The sequence below is a fragment of the Delphinapterus leucas genome, chromosome 6, assembly GCF_059928025.1.
Source record: "Delphinapterus leucas isolate spDelLeu-1000000601 "Yukka" chromosome 6, BTC_Dleu_Yukka2, whole genome shotgun sequence".
Lineage (NCBI taxonomy): Eukaryota > Metazoa > Chordata > Mammalia > Artiodactyla > Monodontidae > Delphinapterus > Delphinapterus leucas.
This window is the reverse complement of record NC_143134.1, coordinates 44,179,777-44,193,711: the sequence shown is the minus strand read 5'-3', so window position 1 is coordinate 44,193,711 and position 13,935 is coordinate 44,179,777. Positions and strand designations below refer to the sequence as shown.

At 54.7% G+C, this 13,935-nt stretch overlaps 3 protein-coding genes across 3 annotated transcripts in view; 1 reads left to right on the top strand and 2 right to left on the bottom strand.

Moving 5' to 3' along the window:
* The window catches only part of DNAI1 (dynein axonemal intermediate chain 1), a 40,492-nt gene extending 31,161 nt beyond the window's left edge, over positions 1-9,331 (top strand). Inside the window, exons 12-18 of the mRNA XM_089912625.1 lie at positions 861-950; positions 1,080-1,167; positions 1,756-1,835; positions 3,033-3,181; positions 3,287-3,386; positions 5,835-6,020; positions 9,002-9,331. Coding sequence (XP_089768751.1) covers positions 861-950; positions 1,080-1,167; positions 1,756-1,835; positions 3,033-3,181; positions 3,287-3,386; positions 5,835-6,020; positions 9,002-9,100 — 792 coding nt within the window. The 3' untranslated portion in view covers positions 9,101-9,331. The remainder of the gene's footprint in view (positions 1-860; positions 951-1,079; positions 1,168-1,755; positions 1,836-3,032; positions 3,182-3,286; positions 3,387-5,834; positions 6,021-9,001) is intronic.
* Positions 9,332-9,334: 3 nt separating this feature from the next.
* Positions 9,335-10,159, bottom strand: ENHO (energy homeostasis associated). The gene has a single exon (XM_089913102.1). The coding sequence runs from the start codon at positions 10,033-10,035 to the stop codon at positions 9,805-9,807; it is 231 nt and encodes a 76-aa protein (XP_089769228.1). The 5' UTR covers positions 10,036-10,159; the 3' UTR covers positions 9,335-9,804.
* On the bottom strand, positions 10,050-11,679 carry LOC111163108 (uncharacterized). The gene is given in 9 exon segments (XM_022551573.3): positions 10,050-10,100; positions 10,102-10,152; positions 10,155-10,196; positions 11,211-11,237; positions 11,239-11,280; positions 11,282-11,335; positions 11,337-11,488; positions 11,491-11,613; positions 11,616-11,679. Coding segments are annotated over 9 exon segments (606 nt in total).
* Positions 11,680-13,935: the final 2,256 nt, after the last annotated feature.

Here is a 13,935-nt window from a genome sequence, read left to right as displayed (position 1 = left end):
CACCCAGCCCTGCCCCAGCTCTCCCAGACGTGGCTTGGCCAGGCCTCCACATCTGGCAACAGAAACTTGAGCCTCAAGCGTGTCGTCTTCATAAGACAACAGCTCTGTCTCCCAAACACTTTCGCATATGTTTGCTTCCAGCCCAGAGAAGATGGGTGGGGCAGGATTATTAACCCCAATTTGCAGATGGAGAAATGCAGCTCACATCTGAGATCTGGGAGCAAGATTCTGGAAGCAGGGGCTAGTGGTGAAGTGAAGTTGGGAACAGAAGAGAGCCGCCTAGAGAAAGGCCAAGCCTGGATGGGGAGGGTGGTGGAGGGAGGCTGTTCCTCCCCACTGCCCAAGGAAGCAGGAAAAAGCCTCCCAAGAGCCTTGCCACCCTGATTCCTAGCATGATGGTAATACTGAGGATATCAGCTAATAATATTTATTGAACACTTCATATTTGCAATGTTCTGACCTAAGGGCTTCACACTCATGGTTTCATTTATTCCTTACAACAAGCCCATGCTATTATGGCTCCTGTTTTGTAAATGAGGAAGCTGGTTGATGGGCTCTGTCCTTCCCAGGCCCTGTAAGGAGGTCAAACCCAGAGCCACTGCCTTCTTACAACTGGGCTCCTAAAACTCAACCCAGGGAGGAAACGGGCACCTCCAGTGCTGAGCCCGGACACTGGGCAGTGCCCCCACTGGCCTGTTGCCTCAGGATGCTCAGGGAGAGAGGAATGAGTGGAAGGAGGGAGGGCGGGGAAATCAGGGGACTCTGGGATATGGGCTCCCAGAACTGGCTTCTGGACCTCAGACGGGTTCTTGAGGGGCCCTAACCCAACACCCTAGAGCTCACAGTTTGGGATGTTTCAGGTCAAGTGGCAGAAGGATGACATGGACCACAACCTTAACTTCTTCTCTGTATCATCTGATGGCAGGATCGTGTCTTGGACGCTCGTGAAGGTGCCTGTTTCCCAGAAAGGGTCATGCAGGGGTGGAGATAGGGAGTGGGGGGAGATGAATGACAGAGGGACCCCCAACCTTGCCGGTCCAGCCCCACCCATGTGCTTCCCCCTCCCTGTGTGACTGCAGAGCGAGCTGGTTCACACAGATGTCATCAAGCTGAAGGTGGAGGACAGCACGACCGAGGGTCTCGAGGGCTTGCAGATACACACAGTGGGTAAGAGCCCCAGCCCCTCACATCCACGCCTGGCCATGTCACCCCAGCCCATGAGGTGTCTGGTCCTCCCTCTTTCTGCCGCACCGTGCCTCCACTTGTGCCTGACCGGAGGTAATGAGAAAGCCTGGCCCAGTGCACCCAGCCCTTGGCCATTTGCAGACCCTCCCTGTTTATGCAGATTGGGTGCTGTTATGCAGATCCAGCCCTGTTTATGCAGATCAGGTCCCTGTTTACCCAGATCCTCTCCCTGTTTACTCAATTCCTCCCCTGTTTATGCAGACTAGAACCCTGTTTGCACAGACCATATCCCTGTTTGCAGACCCTGTTCCTGTTTACCCTGACCCTGACCCTGTTTAACTCAATCCCTGCCTTGTTTATCCAGGCCCCATTCCTGTCTGCAGAAGCCCTGGCCCGTTTGCAGAGTCCCAACTGCCCGGGACAAGCTGCAGGCCAGAGACCCAGTTTCTGTTTGCCTGGCTGGCCCCAGCCGTCCCTCACAAGCACCTGGGCTCAGGCCATCCTGGGTAGAGGAGGTGCTGGGAGCCTCCCTCCCAGAACTGGCCTAAAGCTGTTCCCTCTTCTCCCAAGGCTGTGGCACTGCCTTTGACTTCCACAAAGAGATCGACTACCTGTTCCTAGTGGGCACAGAGGAGGGGAAAATCTACAAGGTGAGGCAGCACTGCCCTCAATGCCAGCTCCTTACAGGGCCTCTTAGACCGGGGAGCTTATCGTTCTCAACAGACCCTATTTGGACAGATCTTAGGGCTCCTCAGTTCTGGAAGGCTTCTTGCGGGAAGAGAATGCATTTCTTGACCTGCTTGGGTGGCGGGAAGAGTGGCCGAGTGCAGGAAAGGGGATGGAGAATCTAGAGGGTGACTTTGGCCCAGCCCAGCATCCTTCCCTCTGGGTCCTGCTCCCTTCCTGGGAGTGGAGGAGGTAGAGCTGGGAGGGGAGGTTGGGGGGCTTGGAACATTCTGGGGAAACTTCCTGGAGGAGATCTGAACTTGAGCTGAGCTTCCAAGGCCAGGTAACAAGAAAATTTATCTCTGAATACCGGGTTCATCCCAGCCGGCAGCAGGATGGAACTTCAAGGCCAGTTTCTGCCAAGTCTCAGTGTTAGTAGGTGAACACCCTTCTGAACCTTCATCCACCCAGAAATAGCTCTGCTGCGAGCTTTTCTTAGGCTCAGAGACTCAGAATGTTAATTACAGGCTGCATCCGGGAGCCCCTGAGGCCCAGGCAGAGCTGGTCTGAATGCAAAAGAGGTCCCCACCCCCACCCCCCTCCCAGTGGCCGTGTGGGAGAGAGGAAGAGGCTAGTTGGCCACTCAGTCTCCTGGAGGGAGGGTGTGAGGGGCCTGCTGGTCAGGGCAAGAAACCAAATGAGAAATCGTGAGATTGGGACTTGCTCCAGGCCCTGTACCTGCTCTCACCTGGGCAAGGTGGGATGTTTATCACTGCTGCAAGGCTTCTGTCCATGCAAGTGGATCCAGCGCTCTGTCTGCCTGTACGCAGGCCTTGGTCTGGACACAGGCGAGACACCACACCTCCCCCAGGGCCCCTTACACCTGCTCTGCCTGGGTTCAGGGAGGGAAGGACTTTTCTGCCAGGCCTGGAATCCTCTGGGCAGACTTCCCTCACCCTCCAGGAAGACTCCCCTGCCCAGCCCCTTAAGCCCCTCCTTTCTCTCTGGTTGCTTTGAGGGTGAGAAATGCAGCCGAGAGCTTGGCCCCAGCTCAGCTGTGACAGTGATGTGGGGCGAGGACAGAAGAGGAATCTCAGGGTCTGACCCTCCAGGGCCCCCAGGGAAGTGGTGGCTGCTGACCTCTCTCACTCCTGAACCCCGCTTCCCCACCCTCACCCCAGTGCTCCAAATCCTACTCCAGCCAGTTCCTCAGCACCTATGACGCCCACAGCATGGCAGTGGATGCTGTGTCCTGGAACCCCTACCACACCAAGGTCTTCATGTCCTGCAGCTCCGACTGGACCGTGAAGATCTGGGACCACACCATCAAGTGAGGGGCCTGCCCTCCCCCAGGCGCCACCCTGGGCTGGGGCCGGCGGGGCTCTGGCACCGTAAGCCCTCTGTGCCCTGAGCTTTCCACCCCTCCCCACTGCAGGACCCCGATGTTCATCTATGACCTAAATTCAGCCGTGGGCGACGTGGCCTGGGCCCCATACTCTTCCACTGTGTTTGCAGCAGTCACCACCAATGGGAAGGTGAGTGCCCCCTTCCTGACCCAGCTGACCCCTACTGAAGGTAGGATGAGCTGTCTCAAGGTCTCCCTCCTGTAGAGCCCACGCCATGCCCAGGTCAGGTGGGGGAAGGCAGAACATAAGGACTGTGTATCCTCAAGGGCCAGGCCACCCAGGGCCCTGTCAAAAGAGAGATCATTCATCCCATGAGGCCTGGAGGAGAGAGTGGGGCTGTTCACCTTGAAGGAGAGAGCACTCTGGGGATTAAGGTGCCATGAGGAGCAGTTATCCTCTCTGAGGGCCCTGGGGAGGGAGCTACAGGGTGGCAGGTGCCAACCTGATGTAAGGAAAAACTTCTGAGCCAGAGTTGATCTGTGACGGAAATAGTGTCTAAAAGGCAACAAGGTCCCCATCCCTGGGAGTGTGCAAGCTGAGTCTGAGAAGGGGAGATGGAAGGGGCTGTATGCCACAATGAGAGTTGGTGAAAGTTCAGAAACAGTTTGTGAGGAAATTCTTCTGCAGTACATTTTCCTTTTGGACTTTGATATAAACTGAGAAGCACCTACCAGAAAAGAATATAGTGATTAAGGCATCACCTTCGAGTCAGTCATCTATTTGCTGAACAAATGCGTAACCAAGGGTCAACTGTGGTTCCCAGCTCCAGGCCAGGGCCTGGTGATTCAGGTTCCTGCTGTCACAGAACTTACGTTCCAGTGAAGGGAAAGAGACAAAAGGAACAACAACAAAACGCCCAATAGAGTTAAGTGCTAGGCAGAGATTAAAAGAGGATGACGTATGTACACCAATGTTTGTAGCAGCATTATTCATAACAGCCAAAAAGTAGAAACAACCCAAATGTCTGTCAACTGATGAATGGGTAAACAATAGGTGCTATATCCACAAGGAGTATTATTCAGTAATAACAAGGAATGAAGTATTGATGCATGCTATATCATGAATGAACCTTGAAAAATGCTTAGGTTAAGAAACCAGTCACAAAAGACCAAACATTGTATGATTCCATCTATATAGGTCTAGAATAGGCAAATCTATAGGGACAAACTAGACGTGTGGTTACCTAGGGCTAGAGGAGCTGGGAGAAAATGGGGAATGACTTGGTAATAGGTATAAGGGTTCTTTTGGGGGTGATGAAAATGTCCTAAAATTGGTTGTGGTGATGGTTACATAACTGTGAATATACTAAAAAAGAGGAATTGTATACTTTAAATGGGTAAATTTTATAGTATGTGAGTTATACCTTCACAATGCTGTTATATCTTTAAAACGAGAGAGAGTGATGTAAAAGAAAAGGACTTGGTGGTCTCTTGGATAGAGTGGTCAGGGAAATCTTCTTTAAAGAGGTGACATTCAAGCTGAGAGCTGCGTCACAAGAAAGAGCCAGCCAGGTGAAGATGCGGGGATGCATTCCAGACAGAGGAACAGCTAGTGCAAATGCCCTGAGGGGAGAATTAGCTGGAAGGGTTTAAGAAACAGGCAGGTAGGGTGTCTGGGGGCTAGTAGGCAAAGGGGTGAGAGCCTGAGATGAGAGCAGACAGTGCAGAATCTACAGTAAGCACATCTGGATTTTATGTAGAGTGCCCAGGGAGACTATTGGAGGATTTTAGATTTTTTAAAGGTAAGTATGGCTGCTGCATGAAGGATGGATGATAGAAAGGCAAGAGCTGAAGCAGGAAGAACAGTTAGGATGCTGCCACAGTCGTCTAGGCAAGAGTTGCTAATGGTTTGGACTTAGGATGCGGTAAAAATAAGATCAAACATTTATTGAGCACCGTTTTTTTAAAAACAGTTTTATTTTATTTTATATTTATTTATTTGGTTGCACCCGGTCTTAGTTGTGGCAGGCGGGCTCCTTAGTTGCAGCTCGCCAGCTCCTTATTTGTGGCATGCAAACTCTTCGTTGTGGCATGCATGTGGGATCTAGTTCCCTGACCAGGGATCAAACCTGGGCCCCCTGCATCGGAAGTGTGGAGTCTTATCCCCTGCGCCACCAGAGAAGTCCCTGTTGAGCACCTTTATGACATGCACTGTCTGAACACCTGACATATATTAGTTGGTAGAAAACCTGGCTCTGCCACTTATTGGCAAGTTAGCCTTAAGAGCCTCTTTCTCTTCATTTATAAAATGGGGATAATAACAGAACCTACCTTATAGAGTGGCTGTGAGGATTATAATTCGATGATGCAACCATGTAACATGCTTGCCCAGAGTCTAGTACATAGTAAGTGCTCCATAAACGGCAGCTGCTCTTACTGTTAATTCTGCATAGACTTAAATTTTTTCCTAAACATTTTATCCCCATTCCCTCAACCACAGGAAAAACAGAGACACAAATTGCCTCTCACACTGCCTAGGCTTCTGTCGACTTTCCCCAGAAAGTTCAGGGGCAGTTACTCTGAGGTGGGCAACAGGGGTCTCATTTCCCCGAGTGTGCTGACACCCACCTCTTCACAGACCCACGTGTTTGACTTGTCCATCAACAAGTACGAGGCCATATGCAACCAGCCTGTGGTGGCCCAAAAGAAGAACAAGCTCACCCATGTGCAGTTCAACCCCATCCACCCCATCATCATTGTGGGCGATGATCGTGGGCACGTCACCTGCCTCAAGCTCTCACCCAATTTGCGCAAGATGCCGAAGGTACGGTTTTGGGGAGTTTGGGCTGCCGTGAGAGAAAGTCTCTAGGATGGCAGGGGGTTGAGAGAAAGGGGAGGAGCCAGGGGGTGGCCCCCAGGTTTCTGGCTTTGGGGGCCCAGGGTAAGGGTGGTGTCATTGCCCAAGTGAGGAGCACAGGAGAAGCAGGAGACAGATCAGTTCTGACATGCTGAATCTGAGTTACCTGTGGGGCCCCCAGGTGGAGACATCAGGTAAGCAGGTGACTATGAGGACCCGAAGCCTGGGGGAAGCACACGGGCATCATTGGCTTGTTTGGTGTCATGCAGGTAGGGGCTTGAGGCTTAGTTTCTGCTTCATTGGCTGGGCTCGCACAGGGCTTCTGAACTGGGAGCTCCAGGTCCACACGGGAAGTAGGAAATGAACCATGAGGAGGGTAACTAGGTCAGCAGCTAGGCAGTCCTCCTTTTGAGCTCTGGTTCCTTTCTGGAATCTCTAATGATCCGGAGGCCCTGCCCAGAGCCCAAGGGCCCTGAATACAGGCCACCAAGCCCAGAGCCATGACCTCGAAGTCTAGCTCTCAGAGTCCCAATTCAGACTTAAGAACCCAGGCCTTAGAATCCAGCGCCCAAAGGTCCAACTTAAAAATCCAGCATCCAAAAACCTAGAGCCCAGTCTTGTCCATTTGGATGCTAGGAGAGAAAATGGAATTTGCTTCCTGCCAGGTTCTGGGCCAGCATCAGAGCTGGGCCGGAGCTGGGCCATGTTGCCCTGATGACTGTACCCCCTGGTTGCAGTTTGAGGCATTTACTTGCAGTTTGAGGCAAGGGCAGGGGCCTGTCTCTTTCAACTGCTGACACCTGCCCCCCGGTGCCCCTACCAAGGCAGGGGCCACCGCACTAACCCTCCCGCGCCAGCCTGGCCTATTCCCCACTAGGGCCAGGGAGGCAAGGGCTGGGAGTTTGGCCGGGCCTGTAATTGTAGCCAGCTGGGGGAGAGGGTGGACTTGGCTATAAATACTCAGAAGGCTGCTGAGTGCCTGCAGCTGTGGCCCAGAGGCTGTGGTGGGCTGGGGGTGGGATGGGATGGGATGGGATGGGGGGCAGGGGGGGTGGGTGTGGTCTAAAACTCTGCTAAGCCCAGCTAGCTGGCCTCAAGGAGGGGGAAGAAGGCAGTATAATTTGTGGAACAGATAAAATCTGCTCTTAATTTAGTGAGGAGAGAAACCCAGGCTTGAGCTAGGAGAGCTGGACAGCCCTGTGGGAGGGATGGTGGTGACCCCTTGGGGCTGGGGTATGACCATCACACCTTGAAGGCAGTAGATCTGGGTGGGGGCCTGCCCTGCCCACTTTCACCCAGGGATGCAAGGATCTCCCACAGTCCCAGCTCCTCTCAGAGCAATGCTCAGCATCTATATCTCTGAGGACCTGAGGACACGGGTACCTGGGAATCAGAGGACCTGAGCAGGTGATAGCTGGGGGCTAGTTCTTGGGTGGATTGGCAGTTCCTGTGAAATCGCCACCTGACTCTATCAGCAGCCAAGTGATTCGGGCCAAAGGAAGTCCTCTGGGCATCCCTACCGCCCCTCTCTGCAGGATGCAGTCTCCCTGATCTTCCCAAGAGGGCTTGGCCACAGAGGACCGACTTCCCAGCCCAAGGAGCTTCCCAGGATTGGTGTCAGAGCCCAACTTGTCAAAGGTCAAGGCCTACTTTCCCCAACTGCAGTATAGATAGAAACAGTTTGGGCAGAACTTGCCCAAAGTCATATAGGGAGTTAATGACAAAGCTGGAACTAAAAGCCAGATCTCCTGACTCTCAGGAGATGAGGTGAGGGCAAGAGAACACGAGGTTAATTTGGGAGGGAGAGGGGGGTGAGAGAGAAAAAGACATCTTTGTCCTCTGCCTCAGGAATGCAGACATGAGCCAGGGAGTGGCAAAGGCACTGGGCCGCACGGGGAGGGGGAGACAGATTTGGGAACAGGCGCAGAGGTCACACCAGGAGGAAATCTGAGTTCCACAGGGTGGCAGCAGCCAAGATGGGGCCAGGAAGGGGCCTGCTGGCCCTGCATTCTCCTCCCACCTCACAGCCCGGGCCAGATCCACGCTGGGCCCTCAGCAGGCAAGGCTGGGGCAGGTGCCAGTGAGCAGTGGGCACAGGTGGCTGAGAGGGCGGGGGCCCGGGCACAAAGGGAAGGCAGGAAATGGCAGCTGCCCCAGCCTAGCCCACACCCCACCGCCTGGACAGAAGGGAGGATGGCACTGGTGCTGGTCTGCCAGGGAGCTCTCAGGGCCTGAGTGACACATACCCCAGTGTCCCAGCTCTCTTTTTCTCAGGGCCCAGCTTACCAGCTAAAGGATTAGCGTGCCCTGTAGGCAGGGGTGAGGGGTCATAAATTCAGGACCCGCCCTTCTGAGGGACAGTCCCAGCCAAGGACATCTGGAATCACACAGGATATCCCATCAGCCCTCCTGGGTCTCCTGACACCTGCCCCCACCCTGGGTATGTCTGACACAGCGGGCCTGGCCCCAAACGGTACCCCACTCCCAACCTGACCTGAAAGTGCTAGGTAACAGTACTAGGTGAGGGCACCTGTGGCTTTGTCCACACTCTTTTCCCTCCACAAACACACACCTCTTAGCTCCGTGTTAGGACTCAGCCAGGGACCTTCCTGTGGGAAGGGTGCTCCCAACAGGTAGAGGCCCTGGGCTACAGCTCTTCCTGGCTTCCCCCACTCCTCCCAGCATAAGGATCCTATGTTGATCTGAGGTTCAGAAACACAGCTGGATGTCTCTTGCAGGCCTCAGCTGGGCCCCTGCCACCCAACCTGGGATGGGGAAGGATCCTCCGGGGGCGTTGGGGGCGGCAGGCAGGGGTCCGGAATCTAACTGGGCAGGAGAGAGGCATGGCACAGCTGCCTAAGCTGGGCACAGGAGGTGGTGCTGGGAAGTAGAGTGAGGTGGCCCATCCCTCACCATTCCTCCCCCATGTGTACTTCCCTTCTCACCAGGAAAAGAAGGGCCAGGAAGTGCAGAAGGGTCCAGCTGTGGAGATCGCAAAACTGGACAAACTGCTGAACCTGGTGAGGGAAGTAAAACCCAAGACCTGAGGGCCTGGCCCCAGGGCCTGGCCCCAGTCTTGAACCCCATACTTGTAGCACCTGACCCTGGTACCGCAGCCCAGGCTTAGCACCCAGTATGTGTGCGACCACACCCCTGATCAGGTCCCAGCACCTGCCCTTAGCACCCTGCTCCATCCCTGGTCCCAGCACCTCACCCCAGGACTTGGCCCCCAACCACCATTACCCCCTCCTTCTCTGTGCAAATAAATTTGTGTCTGGAAGCCCACCCACAACCTTTCATTTTGTTACAGCAAGGACCCCAGGAAGAGGAGAAAATCTCAGGGTAGAGCCATAGTTCCATTTATTATCCAGCAAACAGTAGGAGGACCAGAGAAGGGGCCCAGCCTGGACACCCTCCCATTATTGCCATGGATTGCTTCCCCAACCTCGAGGGCCTGGAGGCGCTTGGCCTAGGGGTTGGTGGACCCAGCCCCGACCACTGGGATGGAGCAAAGTCCAGATGGCCCTGGCCCTAGCACCAACTCATGAATCCCCCACCCCAGGCCTGTCTACCGAGGGCCAGCAGAGCCCCTCTTGGAGCCAGGCCGACCAGACTCTGGGCTGCTGGGTCCATCTCCAGACAGGCTGGACTCTGAGTTCTGGACCCCAGGCTGGCTGGACCCTGGGATCCCGATTCCAGGTTCCAAGTGGGGTGGACTTAAGTCCCAGACTCCGGGCTAGGCCAGGGGCCTTCAGGGCTGCAGCAGGTAGCTGCCTTCATGGCTGAGCTTCTGGGGCGGGGGCGCCTTCTCGGGACAGGGGCCAGGGCTGGCGTTGGGACTAGACTCGGAGAGGGCGTCGATGTTGGCAGAACGGGAGCGGCAGGCCCAGCAGAGAATGACCCAGAGCAGCAGCAGCAAGAAGCCTACGAGGCCGTTGCAGATGATGGCGATGAGGGCCCCCTGGGAGACGGCTGCCCCCATGACGGGCAGCACCCTCAGACAGGCACAGGCTGAGAAGCTGCCTCGACGGCAAGGCCCATGCCGAGGCGGGACTCCGGTATAGCCGGCCTTCCAAGGAGGCTGTCCTGTCCACACACTCAATGATTCCCGGGCAGTGAAGACGTCCGCCTGCAGTTCTCAGCCTGTGGGGGGTACAGAGCAAAGGCAAAGGGTGGTGAGGAGGAAGGGGTGGGGTTAGGCCTAGGAGGAGAGGCGTAGGGAAGACAGCCCGCTCCCACACCTCTGGCCTCCCAGCAGGCCTCAGTACCCCACAGAGCCAACACCTGACTCTGGGCACCTGGATGGGGGTGTGGCTACTGTGGGGAAGCTGCATTAGGCAGCCTATAACTCATTCTCCTTTGGACCAGTGGGCATGGCCTGGCCCTGCCCACTGACCATCCAGCCCTCAGAAGAACTGTGTGAGTGGGTGGGATTGAGGAAGACCAAGGCCTTGAAGGATGGGCACTGTGACCAGCTTCGGTGTGGCCTGGGCACCTCCCCCGACTCAGGACTCCAGCCAGCCAGCCCAGGAGACCTCCAGAGGCGCCAGCTCACACGGAGGGAACTTTGTGGAGGCCTGGCAGGCATGTGTGGGTCTGTGTTATCTAAGACTGTGTACCTAGGTGCACCTCTCTGTGAGACTCTCTCTCCAGGTCAGGTGCATGTGTCTGTGTGTCTGGCCCTTACTCTGTCCCTTGGTTCCCTTGCCTGGATCTGTGCCTCTGCCTCTGTATACCCACCTCCGTGTGTACCTGTCTGTCTCTCCGTAGCTCTCTTTATATCTGTCTCTCTCTGTGTCCCCATCTCTGAGTCTATAAGGGTCTCTCTTGTGTCTCGTTTCTCTCCCAGTCTGTTTCTTTGTGTATCTCTGTATCAGTCTCTGTGTGTCTCTTTCTCCCTGTCTCTGTGTGTATGGGTCTCTTGTGTCTCCGTCTCTCTTTCTTCCCCGCTGTGTGTCCGTCTGTCCCCGTGGACGTGTCTCTATCCCCTCTCCGTGCGGTCTGTCTCTGTAGTTCTGTGGGTCTCTTGTGTGCCTCTGTCTTTGTGTGTGTCTCTTTCTCCCCGGCTGTGTCTCTGTCTCCGTGTGTGTCTATGTCTCATCTCCGTCTCTGGTTTTCAACGCCCCCCCATGCCCGTGGTGGGAGGGCCCCTCTTACCTGAGTTGAGCCCGGTGCGCGCCCGCGGGAGGGTCCGGGGCAGCGGGATGCAGGGCGCCGACTGCTGCTCGGGAGCCTGCGGGCGGGGAGCAGCGGGAGGCGGGCAGGGGTGACTTCCCCTCCCCCCGACCCTCCCCCTGGGCAGCGCAGCCTCCGCCGGCCGCTCCCGCGGCGGCGCGACCGGGGCGGCCTCTGCCGCGGGCGGTCTGCGGCGAGCGGGGACCTCCTCCCCCTGGGGCGGCGCCTCCTCCGCGGCCGAGGCCGCTCGCCTGCTCGCACGGCGGCGCTCGGGCGGCGGCGGCCGTCTGGGCGCGGGGCTCGGCTGGGCTCGGCTGCGTTCGGCTACGTTCGGCTGGGCTCGACTGGTCTCCCGGCTGGGCTCGGCCAGGCTCGACCGGCAGCAAAAACAGGGAAAGAGCCCCGCCTTCTCGGAGGCCAGCGGCCGGCGGCCCGTCGGAGGAGGAGCCATCCCTCGCAGCTGCCGCCATTTAATTGGCTGGCCGTGCCAGGCTCCCTTGCCATTGGTTGTACGCCGGTGTGTAGACTGGCCCGCCCCTTGTGCAGGCGGGGCGGGGGCGGGAAGAGGGCTGAAGGGGCTACTCAGTGTGGATCCCTCCACTGGGGGGAAGGGGGCGGGGCCCACCTACTTGAGGGGATTTCTTGCACTTTCAACACCCGGAAGATCTGCACACCCAACATCTGAGAAAGGCCAGAGTCGCCGTACCCCTCTACCAGGAGACCACCCTTCCATATCTGCGAGAGGTCTCTGTCCCCATCATCTGGAGGGAGGCACTGGGATACAACATCTGGGAGGAGACCGAACCTTCTGGTCTTGGAAGTCCCCTATACTCCGGCACGTCCACTCCCACCTGGGTGTGGACTCTGCATCCCCACTTCAGAGGGTCTGTAGTTGGTTCCACATTCCCTGGCCCCAGGAGGTGTGAGCAGCTCTGCCAACATAAGTTGTTTTGACACATTTATTGAGTTCCCACCCAGTACTGGTCAGGGGTTTGTACTTTACCCTGCTATGGGGGAGCCTAGGACAGAGAGGAATGGGGTATTCCGAGGGATGGCTCAGCCCTGGCTGGAATAGGACCAGGCATGACCCTCCATCCTAGAAGCTCCTGACTCCTCCATCCTAGAAGCTCTCCTAAGAGAAAGGTCACCTTGGGCAGGAGCCCTCAGGTAGGGCTTCCTACCCTACTTCATATGCAAGTGATTCCTAAGTGTTCTGAATGGACCCTTCTCTCATTCCACTGGACATATTCTCCCATGGATAAGCGCAGCTCTAAAGCTATACCATGAAGTCTCTCAGTGCTCCCAAATCCGATGTTAACTTATCTCTGGAATTCTAGACGCAGATCCAAGTGCCAAGCAGAATCAGGGTGGTGTTGATTACTGGTTCTGCCACTTAACTAACTTTGTGATCTTGGGGCAATTTACTCAACCTCTTTTAGCCTCAGCTTCTTTATCTGTAAAATGGTTTTAGTAACAGCTACCTCTCAGGATTGTAATTCACTATTTATACCAGACCAACCATAGCTCAGCAAATACCAAGTGACACAACTCCAAGGACCACATGGGTAAGGAGCCCCTTCCCCCAGTGAGATCCCTATAAAACCAAGTGCTATCTTGAAAATGAGAAAGGGAAGGGTAAAATAACCTGAAAAACTGAGCCATCCAAACCTACTGAATTTCTTAGAGACTGACTAAAATAAATTTTTAGACCTGCCTGAGTTTACCAGAGTGGATTAATTTTAGTTTCCCCTGCCCCTGTTACTCAGCAGGGTGGGGGCATTGTGAACAAGATCAAATCAGTTCTAGGAAAGAGAGAAGACTAATAATATTGCACATCTGAGTGTAATATGAGTGAATTTGTGACCCAGCTGCTGGAGTTCAGATTTTATCCTAAAGACAGTGGGGAGCCACTGAAGAAATTTTGAACAGAGGAGTAAATGTGATCATATCCAGAAATTAGAAGGATGATTTGGGCTGCTGGGTGGAAGGAGGGATTGAAGGCATTTGAGAGTAAAGGCAAGAAGTAATGACAGGGCATTGAAATGAGGTAGGGGAATAGGAGTAGAGAGAACAGGAAAGCACTGAAAATATTGGAGAGTTAAAACTGGCAGGACTTAGAGACCTAGACCTATAGGGTATGGGGGGTAAGAGGGAGGAAAAAGTCTGGGATAACTCCCAGCTTGGTGATAGGGATACCGTGATGCTATTTACTAAGATAGAGAACACAGGAGAAGAGGTAAGTTTCAACAGAGGGTTGGGGTGGGGAGGTGATGAATTCTCTTTTGGATATGTTGAATTTGAGGTACGAATTGGACACCCAAGTTGAGATGTTCAATAGACAGTTGGATAAACAGGTCTGAGGTTCAGGAGAGAGGTCCAGGCTGAAAATAACATTGTGTGAGTTTCAGCAAAACAGTAGTAGTCAAACCAGAAAAGTGGAAGAACTCACCCAAGAAGAATAGGAACTGGTTTAAAGAAAAAGATATATTTATAATCAGATACCTGAAACCTAAAGACAAGGATGCCTCAAGAACAACTGGAACTAATAGACACAAAAGCCATTAGGTTCTCTCTCCACTTCTCTCTCTTACTTTCTGCCTGTCTCCTTCATTTCCGTCCCCTGCCCTGCCCCAGCATTGTCATCCCCACCCCCAGTCTGGCTTCCAATGCTCTTCTGGTCCACGTGGTGAAAAACAAGACTTCAGAC

Bases quoted from the DNA above. Each gene is read 5' to 3' on its own strand.
- ENHO (XM_089913102.1), bottom strand. From the start codon at position 10,035: ATGGGGGCAGCCGTCTCCCAGGGGGCCCTCATCGCCATCATCTGCAAC.